The 12,426-nt window shown below is 40.8% G+C and overlaps 2 protein-coding genes across 3 annotated transcripts in view; one reads left to right on the plus strand and one right to left on the minus strand.

Moving 5' to 3' along the window:
* Positions 1-8,277, plus strand: part of LOC138194641 (transcription regulator protein BACH2-like) — a 32,661-nt gene extending 24,384 nt beyond the window's left edge. For both annotated transcript variants that reach the window (XM_069143541.1, XM_069143540.1), the window contains 2 exons: positions 1,842-2,048; positions 3,001-8,277. In XM_069143541.1, the coding sequence (XP_068999642.1) occupies positions 1,842-2,048; positions 3,001-3,393 (600 nt within the window). In that variant the 3' untranslated portion in view covers positions 3,394-8,277. The remainder of the gene's footprint in view (positions 1-1,841; positions 2,049-3,000) is intronic.
* Positions 8,278-8,710: 433 nt separating this feature from the next.
* Positions 8,711-11,975, minus strand: LOC138194644 (gap junction alpha-10 protein-like). The gene is made up of 2 exons (XM_069143543.1): positions 10,495-11,975; positions 8,711-8,792 (listed from the first exon to the last, which is right to left on the minus strand). The coding sequence occupies exons 1-2, from the start codon at positions 11,926-11,928 to the stop codon at positions 8,754-8,756; spliced, it is 1,473 nt and encodes a 490-aa protein (XP_068999644.1). The 5' UTR covers positions 11,929-11,975; the 3' UTR covers positions 8,711-8,753.
* Between the last annotated feature and the right edge of the window lie 451 nt (positions 11,976-12,426).

Genomic DNA, 12,426 nt, shown 5'->3' on the forward strand with positions numbered 1-12,426 from the left:
TAGATAGATAGATAGATAGATAGATAGATAGATAGATAGATAGATAGATAGATTTGACTTTATTAACCCCACAGTGGGGAAATTTACTTGTTACAGCAGCATAGAGAAGACAAAAAAGTACGCACCATACGAACAAATTTACAAATACTTAAGAGATAGGAAATAAGGTAGATAAAAAAATATTTTAGAAAAAAATAAAATAAAATAAGAGCAATAAATAAAAAAAATACACAGACTATATACACAAAAAACAAATAAAATAATAACATCAATGTACACTGTGGCAAGAAGGTTTGCTGTGTCTGTCAGCACAGTGTCAAGAGGACGGAGGAGATACCGGGAGACGGGCCGGTCCACCAAGAGACGTGGAGGGGGCCGTAGGAGGACAACAACCCAGCAGCGGGACCGCTATCTGCTCCTTTGTGCAAGGAGGAGCAGGAGGAGCGCTGCCAGAGCCCTACAAAATGACCTCCAGCAGGCCACTAATGTGCATGTTTCTGCTCAAACTGTCAGAAACAGACTCCATGAGGGCGGTACGAGGACCCGACGTCCACAAGTGGGGTCTGTGCTCACAGCCCAACACCGTGCGGGGCGACCGGACTTTACCGGAGAACACCGAGATCGGCAGCTTCTCCGTCGTTCCCACTGAGCACGTGTGACAGACGTGACGGAGTCTGGAGACGCCGTGGAGAACGTTCTGCTGCCTGCAACATCCTCCAGCGGGACCGGGTCGGCGGCGGGTCAGCGACGGTCTGGGGAGGCATTTCTTCGGAGGGCAGTGCAGCCCTCCGTGGGCTAGCCAGAGGTACCCTGACTGCCATTAGGTCCCGGGATGAGATCCTCAGACCCGTTGAAGACCATCTGCTGGTGCAGCGGGTCCTGGGTTCTTCTGATGCAGGACAATGCTCGGCCTCGTGTGGCTGGAGTGTGTCAGCAGTTCCTGCACGATGAAGGCATCGATGCTCCGGACCGGCCCGCCCGTCCCCCAGACCTGAATCCAATCCAGCACATCCGGGACATCGCGTCTCGTTCCGTCCGCCGACGCCACGTCCACCGCAGACTGTCCGGGAGTGGACCGATGCTTTGATCCAGGTCTGGGAGGAGATCCCTCAGGAGAACATCCGTGGTCTCATCAGGAGCATGCCCAGGCGTTGTAGGGAGTGATACAGGCACGTGGAGGACACACACACTACTGAGACTCATTTGGACTTGTCTTCAGGAATCTCTACAGAAGTTGGATCAGCCTGTGATCTGATTTTTCCACTTTTATTTTGAGTATGATTTTGAATCCAGACCTCCATGGGATAATGATTTTGATTTCCATTGATCATTCTTATGTTATTTTGTTCTCAACACATTCCACTATGTAATGAATCAAGATTTTAACTAGAATATTTCATTCATTGAGATCTAGGATGTGTTGTTTAAGTGTTCCCTTTATTTTATATATATACACAATCTAGAGGAGGGTGTGAGTTCAGAGACATACACACTATAGAGAGATGGTGACATCACTGTCAACCACAAAGCAGTGCTCACAGGACCTGTGATATCAATCAGATATCAATCTGCCCACATTAAAAACTTCAATCAGCCTGAATCGTCATGACATCAGATGTTTTCATCAACTCCAGTAGTTCTTATCTGGATTTGTACAGATGGACAGTCAGAGGACACCGACCTATTATTAATCTGAAACTACAAAATTCACTAAATATTTAAATATTTTCATCACTAGATGCCCTTTGCTTTGTTGCCATGGAGATGATTGTGGCCATGTGTAAAAGGGATTATTTTGATTGAAACTAATCAGATTGACATGAATCCTGTGCTCCTTTTAGGTCAAGCTACCCTTCCCTGTGGACCACATCACCAACCTGCCACGCAACGACTTCCAGATTCTCATCAAGATGCACAAACTGACCTCAGAGCAGCTGGAGTTTATCCACGACATCCGCAGGCGCAGCAAGAACCGCATCGCTGCACAGCGCTGCCGCAAGAGGAAGCTGGACTGCATCCAGAACCTGGAGAGTGAGATCCACAAACTGGTACGGTCATCACACACAAAGACATGGACGCACCCACTGTAACCTTGTGTGTCTCCAGGTTCAACAACAGAAACAAATGAAACATCAGTTTTGTGATGTAACACTCCCTCTGATGGCCACATGGGTGAACTGTAGCTCCTTGATCTCGTTAAGAAACAGCCGATGAATTAAATGGCTTCCGACTGACTCCAAACTCTGAAGGTTCACCATGTGGAGAGGTTTAAAGGTTTATTCTAGTTTATTGTAACTTTTTGTATTTATTTGTTTTAAAACAAAAACTACAACACTAAGATTAAAGATCAGTTGTGATGATTTTAAAATAAACCAACATGTTGCAGGAAAGAGGAAATACAGGGGATGCTTTGTGGATTAGCATCACACTGTTCCTTTATGGCTGTGACAGACTAATGTTCTGGTTTACTAAACTACTAGAGATAATCTGTTAAATAGTAATATTACTGAAGCTACTAGAGATAATCTGTTAAATAGTAATATTACTGAAGCTACTAGAGATAATCTGTTAAATAGTAATATTACTGAAGCTACTAGAGATAATCTGTTAAATACTAATATTACTGAAACTACTAGAGATAATCTGTTAAATAGTAATATTACTGAAGCTGCTAGAGATAATCTGTTAAATAGTAATATTACTGAAGCTGCTAGAGATAATCTGTGAAATACTAATATTACTGAAGCTCCTAGAGATAATCTGTTAAATAGTAATATTACTGAACCTACTAGAGATAACCTGTGAAATAGTAATATTACTGAAGCTGCTAGAGATAATCTGTGAAATAGTAATATTACTGAAGCTGCTAGAGATAATCTGTTAAATACTAATAGGACTGAAGCTGCTGGAGATAATCTGTGAAATAGTGATACCTAAAACCTGATGAGCTCACTGAGGAGTGTCGTGCTAATGTAATCATACTGTGTCTAATGATCTCAGGTTCGTGAGAAGGAGAAGCTGCTGTGCGAGCGGAACCAGCTGAAGGTTTGTATGTCTGAGCTGTGGCAGAACCTCTCTTTCCTCTCCCAGCAAGTTTGTCGGGAGGTGCAGAGCAGCCAGCCAGCTCCCTTCTCCACCAGCATCGACCTCACATCCACACCACCGTCACCTTCCCCTGACCAGGGCTCTTTCCCACCCAGGTCACCTGTTTCACAACAAAGTGAAGCTGGTGGTCAGGTGGAGGTGTCAGGTGTGGGGCAGGAGAACCCGGAGGGTCCACTCGTAATGGGATCCACTGAGGAAGTATATAGCCCGGCTGTGATGGTGGATTTCTGTCAGGAAATGACTGAGAAATGTACGACAGAGGAGCAGAGCAGACGGGACTGTTGTTAGGGAGCGATGACAGACAGGTCTGTTGTTAGGGAGCGATGACAGACAGGTCTGTTGTTGGGGAGCGATGACAGACAGGTCTGTTGTTAGGGAGCGATGACAGACAGGTCTGTTGTTGGGGAGCGATGACAGACAGGTCTGTCTGTAAAACATTCATACTTCGGTATACTTGGATATGAAGTATTTTTTCTTCCTCTTCTTTGTAATGGATGATGCAAGTGTTTTCTTATTAGCAATACTGTTCAACAGGTATTTGTGGAGTGGTGTACAACAGAAGCACTGGCAGCTCTCTCTGTTTCATCTGACTTCTTTCTGTCAGAAATCCCTCCCTCCCAGGTGCATCATGGGAGTTTCTACTCAGGAATTCAACAGAATGTACAGTAATAACCTTCTTAACATGGACATGCCCTTTACTTTACAGTCCTGCTCTTCACAATTACTTTAGTGCATACAATTGATGTGGTAAATAATTAATATTTAATTTAACTGAAATCAATGTTTTAATTTTCATCCCTTCGTGGTTTATTGAAAGAAGCCATCAACAATTTATTATTACGATATTATTATTTTCTTATTTGCTTCGTGTCTGATGATGAGACGAGAACATGACGGATTGTGTCCGAGTGTTAATGATGAAATATATCTGATGACAAGGTAAACCCAGACATGAATGGACATGACATCATTCTGACTTTAAGGAGACTACATGACATCATTCCTGAAATGATCTGGAGTTTAAATGATTTGTCGTATTCCATGTTTGTGGAGGTTTGTTAACAAACTACAGCTGAACTGTCGAGTTTATTTTCAGTGATAGTGTTCATGTTAATATTTATTGACAGTGAATGTGGTGGCTTCGCAGCAGTCTGTTGAAACCACCGCAGTTTAAATGTCCACATTTCTCTGACAAGGTATTAAAAACCTGCTGCGTTTGATTATTGTTTGAACAATTTGAATCTTCAGAAAGCTGAACATGGTCTGTCGGACTGGACGTTTCTCTTGTGTACAGGTGAGATAAAGGCCATACATGTTGATCAGTTAGCTTGTTAGATACATTTTCTTTAAGTTTATCCTGACTGTCTACTTTACAGAGATATTTGTAAAGGTTCACACAGACCCTCGCAGACTGTAAAACCAGCCATCAGTTCAGGTGATGTCGTAATTGTTGAGTGAAACAGGACTTTAAAGTAAAATGTTACCAAAGGTGTGTATTTGTATAATTAACTGTCATTATGCAACGTTTCTTCTGTCAGACTTCAGTTTTTCTTTCTTTGTTTCTTCACATCTCTTCTGCCTTTTTTAATTTTGTGTTGAGAGACTGAACTACATTACAGTAACAGCTCCCCGGCTCCTCCTACAGGCGACGCCTGGTATTTCATATGCGCGTGCTCATTGTGACACTGGTACTTCAGTCCAATCACTGATGTCGATGAAAGGACCACACTGGTGTTCAGTTCCATTTCTGTGATGTGTTTCTTGATTTAAGTCAATCTGTTTATGAGAATCAACATGCAGAAGTTTCAGGTTCCTGGAGAGAACATTTGCTTATAATATAGGAAATCATCATTTTTATTGACATGAATTAGTGCCATTGCCTTTCTTTTCTTTATGTTCACCAAACATGAGGCTCCTAAACCTTTCCAAAGAATTTGTTGTAGTCATTTCCAGTCATGAAGGTTTTAGCAGGTCTTTGAAGGGAAACATCACAGACTTACAGTTCACTAATAGATTTATGTTCTCAAGCATCTGTAGTTGATTTATGTTCTGTATGTGATTCTAAAGTGAAATGAATGGAAGGTAGAAATGCTATAACACTTCAATATGCTAGAATTAAGGTTAGTTATGTAAAAAATACATGATGAGCAAAAACATGATGACTTGCCTCCTCAGACAGCCTGTGAATGTCGTCGTCCCCCCCCCCCCCCTGTTGAGACAGACACGCTCTGACCCGTTTATCATCTGGTCCTTGTCAAGGTTGTTCCAGGTCATACCAATCTGGCGACTACAAGAAGAGATGTATTAAACATGATGTTGATAAAGATAATCATTACTGGCTTCATCTGAGAGGTCATACTGTTTTGGATCAATAGCGTGTATAATCCATGTTCGCTGGGCTTCAGTTTAAACACTGCTGTGGTCATTGGATCAACACATGAAACAAATCACAGCAGGACAGTTCCTTCTTTTTGAGTCATGTATTTATTGTCTCATATTTACCGCCACTGTTGTTGTGTTGTAGAACACAGATGTTTCTCTTCTGTTTGGTTCAGATGTTGGTGGAAGACACCGACATGTTAACATTTACACATCGTATGTAAGTTTGTAGAAACACGAAGCACATGATCAATTCTACTTCCAGATCAGTATCCGTAATAGAGTACAGTATGAAGTTCAATGCTCCCAACAAACACACTGGCACATTATTGATTTAGAGAGATGCCAAATTCATCTGTAGAAAAGTCGATGGTTCGGCACGTGGCCGGGGAGAGTGTTGCTGCTGCTGCTGCTGCTGCTGCTGGAGTTTGTCCACGGCGTTCAAAGCTGGATGTGTTTGGACATCTTTGTCCACCAGGGTTAAAGTGGAGAGACTTCAGAATGGGCACATTTAAACGGAACTGTGTGGATCAGTAGAAAACAGCAGTTTCCACAGGTGACAAAAATGAATTTAAACCATTGAAAGTGAACTGATCCTCAACAATATTACACTGTTTTAAAATAATCATTTCATTTGAATGTACTACATGTTCAATGTACACTGAAGAACGGCGCTCAGCTGGTTTTCATTGGTTTCTTTAATTCTTTCATTTGAACCGTTTATTTATTTGAACTCTTGTTGGTGAATGTTGACAATTTCATGAATGGTTTACAAGTCACACGTACTTATTGAAGTTGTAATATTTTAATTTAAAGGCTGTGAGTATGTTTACAATTTATTACATGTTCTTTTGTTTTTTTTTCATTTTGTAAAGATAGGATTAAGTCTGATAATTAATTTGTATAGAAAAGTTGATAAAGCTCTTTATTTACATAAGTTAAAATTGTTGACTTAGTGAGAAAATCTGACAAGTGCAGCTACAATTTCTTGCCTTAGAGGTTAAAGAGGCTAAAATATCCTCCAAAAGAACCAAGGAGAGAATTTAACTGGAGTCCAACTGCATTCTGACAGTGTCATAAACATGAAGCTGAAGTACACCTCCCCTCTGGAAACATGGAGACCCAGTGTTCAATATTTAAAACAAGTCATCTCAGTAAATATGAACAATCTAGTTAACCATGAAACTGTGAAATAACCGAAAAAAGTTTTATTAAAAAACAAATAAATAAAAGCTGTTGGAATGAAAATGTAACTTGTAATGATTTGTTTTGTTGAAAATAATAATTTCTAATTAGAATATGTATTGGAGTATTTCACAGCTTCATGGTTACATCATATATTTTTTCTGTATTTATTCATATGCTTATTTGATTCATAACATATTTCTTTCAATTTTCCGCTCCATTTTTAAACGCTCGTGGAAGTGTCCTCTTCGATGAAGGGGATTTTCACATGCCCCCCCCCCCATTAATTATTTCTGAGTAAATTTCAAAATGAAACATCAAACCATTTTGTAGCATTTAATCCATTGTAGACAAAACAGCATCAAAATTGCCAAGAAAGTGTAGCTTCAAAACATTGATTTGCTAATAATTTTGCACTGTTGTGCACAATATGTAATTTTTTTCAAACACAACACAGATGAAGGAATGCCATGAAAAGATTCTGTGCTTTGATTTGTCTGTTTAGGTTTATTGAGAAGACTCAGCTCCTCCTCTCGGTGATCCAACACCTGATGTTGGTTTCATATTGAAGGCTGCACTTCACTGAAGTGAACAATTTAATTCTCTATATGTTTCAGATGTCACGGCACAACATGGACACATTTTGAAGAATAGTCATATTTCACAGTTTTGAGGATGTCAGGAGTTTAAGAAAAAGAGAAATTTCTGATTTCAATATGCCATATTACTTTTCCATATTCTGCACATATAACAGCAACCGTACCCATTTCTGGCAGCAGGAGTTAACACGGAGCATATTTAACATCAGTGCATTTATAAATTCCAAATATGATCAATATAATTTAAAGGAACATATTAATGCCACCTGCAGACTTTGGTGTCACTACAGCAGATGATCCAGTGGTTCACTCTGTATGGTGTCATTCATATGGAATCAAAAACTGAAGTTTACTTCTCTACTGCTTTGAATTGTTGCTTGAATTACTGTAAAACTGCACTTTGAGTGCTTGACTTTCCAACGAGGCTATGCAGCGCTAACATGAGCACAACCGTTATTGTGTAAACCTTGAGCACTGGGTACACAGGAAGAGGTGTTTGGAGTTTGTATTTTGGAATCAAATGCCTTCAGTTGGCAGTTACATGGTGGCACACTCAAGGAAGAACCTTTTTAATCAGTCCGTTTACAGAATTCATTCATTGAGTCTCAGCTTGTGATTCTGAAGGTTGAACAGACTCTTGACACTTATCTACCTGGACGATTCAGCATACCTCTTCTTTGGGTGAGGACTGTACGTTACACCTGTAGACTGTTTCTGTAGCAGTGTTTCTAACTTTTTACAGTAATTACATCATCGTATTTATACATTTTGGTGAGACTTTTTTTTTACGTCATCCTTTGAGTACCTGCAACATGACTGTTATATGCAGATTTAGCATTTTTGCGTTCCATTTTTTTTTTTATCCTGAATGTTGAAATGACCTGTTTTCTTTAGTTTTTTCGTAAATATTGTGCAACATACCATGTCTTGTTTATTTGATATGAAAAAAAAACAGCATTTTGTCGAGGCAATTCTTGTTGAGAAATAAAACATAAGCATGAGAATTCCACAGCGTGGAGTTTGTGTGGAGATTTTGATGAAATGTCTGTTGGCAAAATGTTTGCTGTTTAATTATGAAGCATTTAATCTGAATATAATAGAAAGTATCATAATCTTCCATGAAATGACTGTATATAAATTACTATACACACAGATTCTAATCCAGTCTTTGATTTAGAAAAAGTATTGGAAGTTTCAGTCCATGTTTCAGAAGCAAACAGATGCTTTGAGGTGTACGCTCCGTGGTTCATAATGTTGTTTCTTAAAAATGTGGCTAACACATTGAATGATGTCCCCATGTTTCACACATGTAGACATTGTAAGGTGCTTTAAATCCAAAACATACGGCCGCTGCCTCATCATGGCGGACCGCCTGCTTTTGGTCCCATGTGACTTAAGCGTTGGATGGATGTTGATGGCTGGATCACTGATACAGTTCCTCCCTTGTGTGACCCAGCTGAGCTGTTCAACGCTCCTCCAGCCTCCTCACTTCTTCATGATGGACGAGATATCCAGAAACATACTCTGGAAAACACAAACAGACAGCTTTTAAAGCACGGCCACGTTTTTCACCCACACAAAGAACTCCATGAGCACTTTATGAACTATAATTATTATCTATTATCATAGAGTACGAGTCCCCTCTGTAGATATGTATGTTTCTGATTGACTAGTTATATCAATCTTATTCCTATCATCATGTTATCAAATATATTTATCAATCATATCGATGATTGACATATTTTCCTGGTTGTAATATTTCTCTAATCTCATCAACTATAATTCAAGTATGAGTGAGAAATGCAGATGAGCGTCAGGTTTTCAGAACAGCAGCACCTTCGTCTCATCGTATTGTTGCTGCTGGTTTGGTTTTTAAACGGTTGCGTTTTGTCCGAAGTCTCCGTCGAGTGATTTCTTCTCTTTACTTTGAACAACAACACTGATTGAGCAGAAGCTGCTAATGTGACGGGATTCATCCTGATCAGTGTGTGTGAGTGAGTGAGTGAGTGAGTGAGTGAGTGAGTGTGTGTGTGTGTGTGTGTGTGTGTGTGTGTGTGTGTGTGTGTGTGTGTGTGTGAGTGTGAGTGAGAGAGAGTGTGTGTGTGAGAGTGTGAGACACAGATAAAGCCCACGTGGGGATAAGTAGTTCTCAGATTACCAGGTTCAGCCTGTGATGGAAAACCTCTGATGTTCAGGACTAGTCTTGTGTGTTATTTCTGTTTCATTTCTATGTTTTATGTGTTATTTATGTTATTTGTATGTTAATTGATGTTATTTGTATGTTATTTGTGTGTTGTGTTATTTGTATGTTATTCGTGTGTTATTTGTATGTTATTTGTGTTGTGTTATTTGTGTGTTATTTGTATGTCATTTGTGTGTTATTTATTTTATTTGTATGTTATTTGTGTGTTATTCGTGCGTTATTTGTATGTTATTTGTGTGTTGTTCTTTGTGTTATTCAAGTGTTATTTCTTTTATTAGTGTGTTATTTCTGTTATTCGTGTTTTATTAGTATGTTATTCGTGTTATTTGTATGTTATTTGCATGTTGTGTTTTTTGTATGTTATTTATCTTATTTGTATGTTCTTTGTATGTTATTTGTCTTATTTATGTTATTTATATGTTATTCGTGCTATTTGTGTGTTGTGTTATTTGTATGTTATTTTTGTTATTCGTGTTATTTGTATGTTATTTGTGTGTTGTGTTCTTTGTCTGTTATTTGTGTTATTTGTTATTTGTATGTTATTTGTGTCGTGTTATTTTTGTTATTTGTATGCTATTTGTATGTTATTTGTTTGTTATTCGTGTTATTTGTATGTTATTTGTGTGTTGTGTTCTTTGTCTCTTATTTGTGTTATTTGTTATTTGTATGTTATTTGTATGTTATTCGTGTTATTTGTATGTTACTTGTGTGTTGTGTTCTTTGTCTGTTATTTGTTATTTGTATGTTATTTGTGTGTCATGTTATTTTTGTTATTTGTATGCTATTTGTGTTATTTGTATGTTATTTGTGTGTTGTGTTCTTTGTCTTTGTATGTTATTTGTGTGTTGTGTTCTTTCTCTGTTCTTTGTGTTATTTGTATGTTAGTCATGTGTTATTTGTGTTATTTGTATGTTATTCGTGTTTTATTTGTATGTTATTTGTGTTATTTGTGTGTTATTTATGTTATTCGTATTTTATTTTTATGTTATTGGGCCACATAGACAGTCTCTCCTCTTTACTCACCATTGACATTCTTCGGCCTCCGGGGGGGGGCATCATGGGCATGTCCCCCTGCAGGGAGCCCAGCTCGTCGGACTCCTCGGACGTGTGTAAGGATGGACTGGTGCAGCCGCTCATGGAGGACAAGCTGTCCGACGGCGGCCTGATCATGAAGCTGGTCTTCCTCGGATTGGAGAACTGCAGCTCGCTGCCTATCGACTCCCTTCTCTCATCTTCCTTGAGATCGCTGATAGCACGAGGCCTGATGGCGCTACTGGACAGCAGAGCTTCCAAATGGCTGGGCTGAGGACGCTCTGCGTCCTGGGTTTCCTCGTGGCTCGTTGCATTTATTTCTACAGTAGACGTGACAGAGGTCCAGGCTGGGTGCTGGTCCATCGTGGCTGCGCGAACCTCGGAACCATCGTTGGTTTGGGCCGTTTGGATGGCACAGTTCTGGCCACACCGCAGTGGCATCCTGGGCTGGGGACAGATATAGTTGGTCTGACTGTGTCCCAGATGAGACAGGCTGTTGTGTCTTATAGCTTCCTGGCTGACTTTGAGCCCACAGTTGTAATGAGGAGGTTTCATGTCCTCCTCTGGAATCACTCTGAAGGTCTGAGTCAAAGGCCCATTGTGAGGTGATACATTGCTCATCACACAGAGGTGTGGTAATGATGTCTTCTTCTTGGACTTGTAAATCAAACTGTCGTCTTCTGTGTACCTCTCGCCATACAGCGTCTGTTTGATTTTCCGGATGCCTAAGTGGGATATTTCCAGAATGTTGAGGAAAAGTGACACACCAGCTATGGCAATCATGAAGACCATGAAGATGGTCTTCTCTGTAGGCCTGGAGATGTAACAGTCTACGCTATTGGGGCAAGGCAGTCTCTCGCACTTGTAGAGTGGCTCCAGTTGGACGCCGTAGAGTATGTACTGGCCCAGGATGAAGCAGACCTCCACCACCGAGCGTGTAAGGATATGGATGATGTAGGTTCTTAACAAAGAGCCTCTCAGAGGAGCCTTCTTGACCTTCCTCTGCTCGTCCAGCCTCCTCAGCTCCCTCTCCACACGTTTATGTTCATCCAACGCCAACTCAGCCTCGTCCAGCTCCTCCTTCAGCTGGGCCCTTCGGCGGTGACGCTCCTTTTCCAGTGCACGGATGCAGTAAAGAGCGTGGCCCATGTAGACCAGCGAGGGCGCAGACACGAAGATGACCTGCAGGACCCAGAAGCGAATGAGGGAGATGGGGAATGCTCGGTCGTAGCAGACTGCCTTGCAGCCTGGTTGGTCAGTGTTGCAGATGAACTCGGACTGCTCATCGTCCCATACGTCTTCTGCGGCCGCTCCCAGGATCAGCATGCGGAAGGTGAAAAGGATTGTGAGCCAGATCTTGCCCACAATGGTGGAATGAATGTGGACTTCTTCTAGGATGCTGCCCAGCAGGTTCCAGTCACCCATGGTCAGCTTCTCACTGCTTCACTGCCACATACTCAAACTGTGGAGACACTGCATGAACATACAACTCATTAGTCCCACAAGCTTTGGTACGTTATTAAACAATCCTACCATCCATTTTTTTATACCCGCTTTATCCTGAACAGGGTCGTGGGGGCAGGAGCCTCTCCCAGAGTACATCCTGGACAGCAAGTCCAGTCCATCATGGGGCGCAACACAGAAAGATAAACAACCACTCACACTTACAGTCGCACCTGTGGACAATTAGAATCACCAATGATGTTAACATGAATGTGTTCGGACAGTGGGAGGAAGCCACAGCACCTGGAACAGGGAGAACAGGAGAACATGAAAACTCCACACATAAAGACTACAGCCGAGCTTCGGACCCAGAACCTTCTCCTCAAGACCACAATGCTAAAAACAGAACCACTGTAACAGCAGGGCGAGCAAATTAGCGACAGGTAGATGTAAACATTGTAGACTACAGGAAACAGTGAA

Source organism: Embiotoca jacksoni, unplaced genomic scaffold (genome assembly GCF_022577435.1).
Source record: "Embiotoca jacksoni isolate LCO1_2020_lvr unplaced genomic scaffold, fEmbJac1.0.p SCAF_110, whole genome shotgun sequence".
NCBI classification, from domain to species: Eukaryota; Metazoa; Chordata; class Actinopteri; family Embiotocidae; genus Embiotoca; species Embiotoca jacksoni.

What these genes read in the sequence shown, in the direction of transcription:
- LOC138194644 (XM_069143543.1), bottom strand. Translation starts at nt 11,928, where the DNA reads ATGGGTGACTGGAACCTGCTGGGCAGCATCCTAGAAGAAGTCCACATT. An exon ending in GAGGCCGAAGAATGTCAATG is followed by an intron (nt 8,793 to 10,494) that starts GTGAGTAAAGAG and finishes TGTGTTTTCCAG; the next exon opens with AGTATGTTTCTGGATATCTC.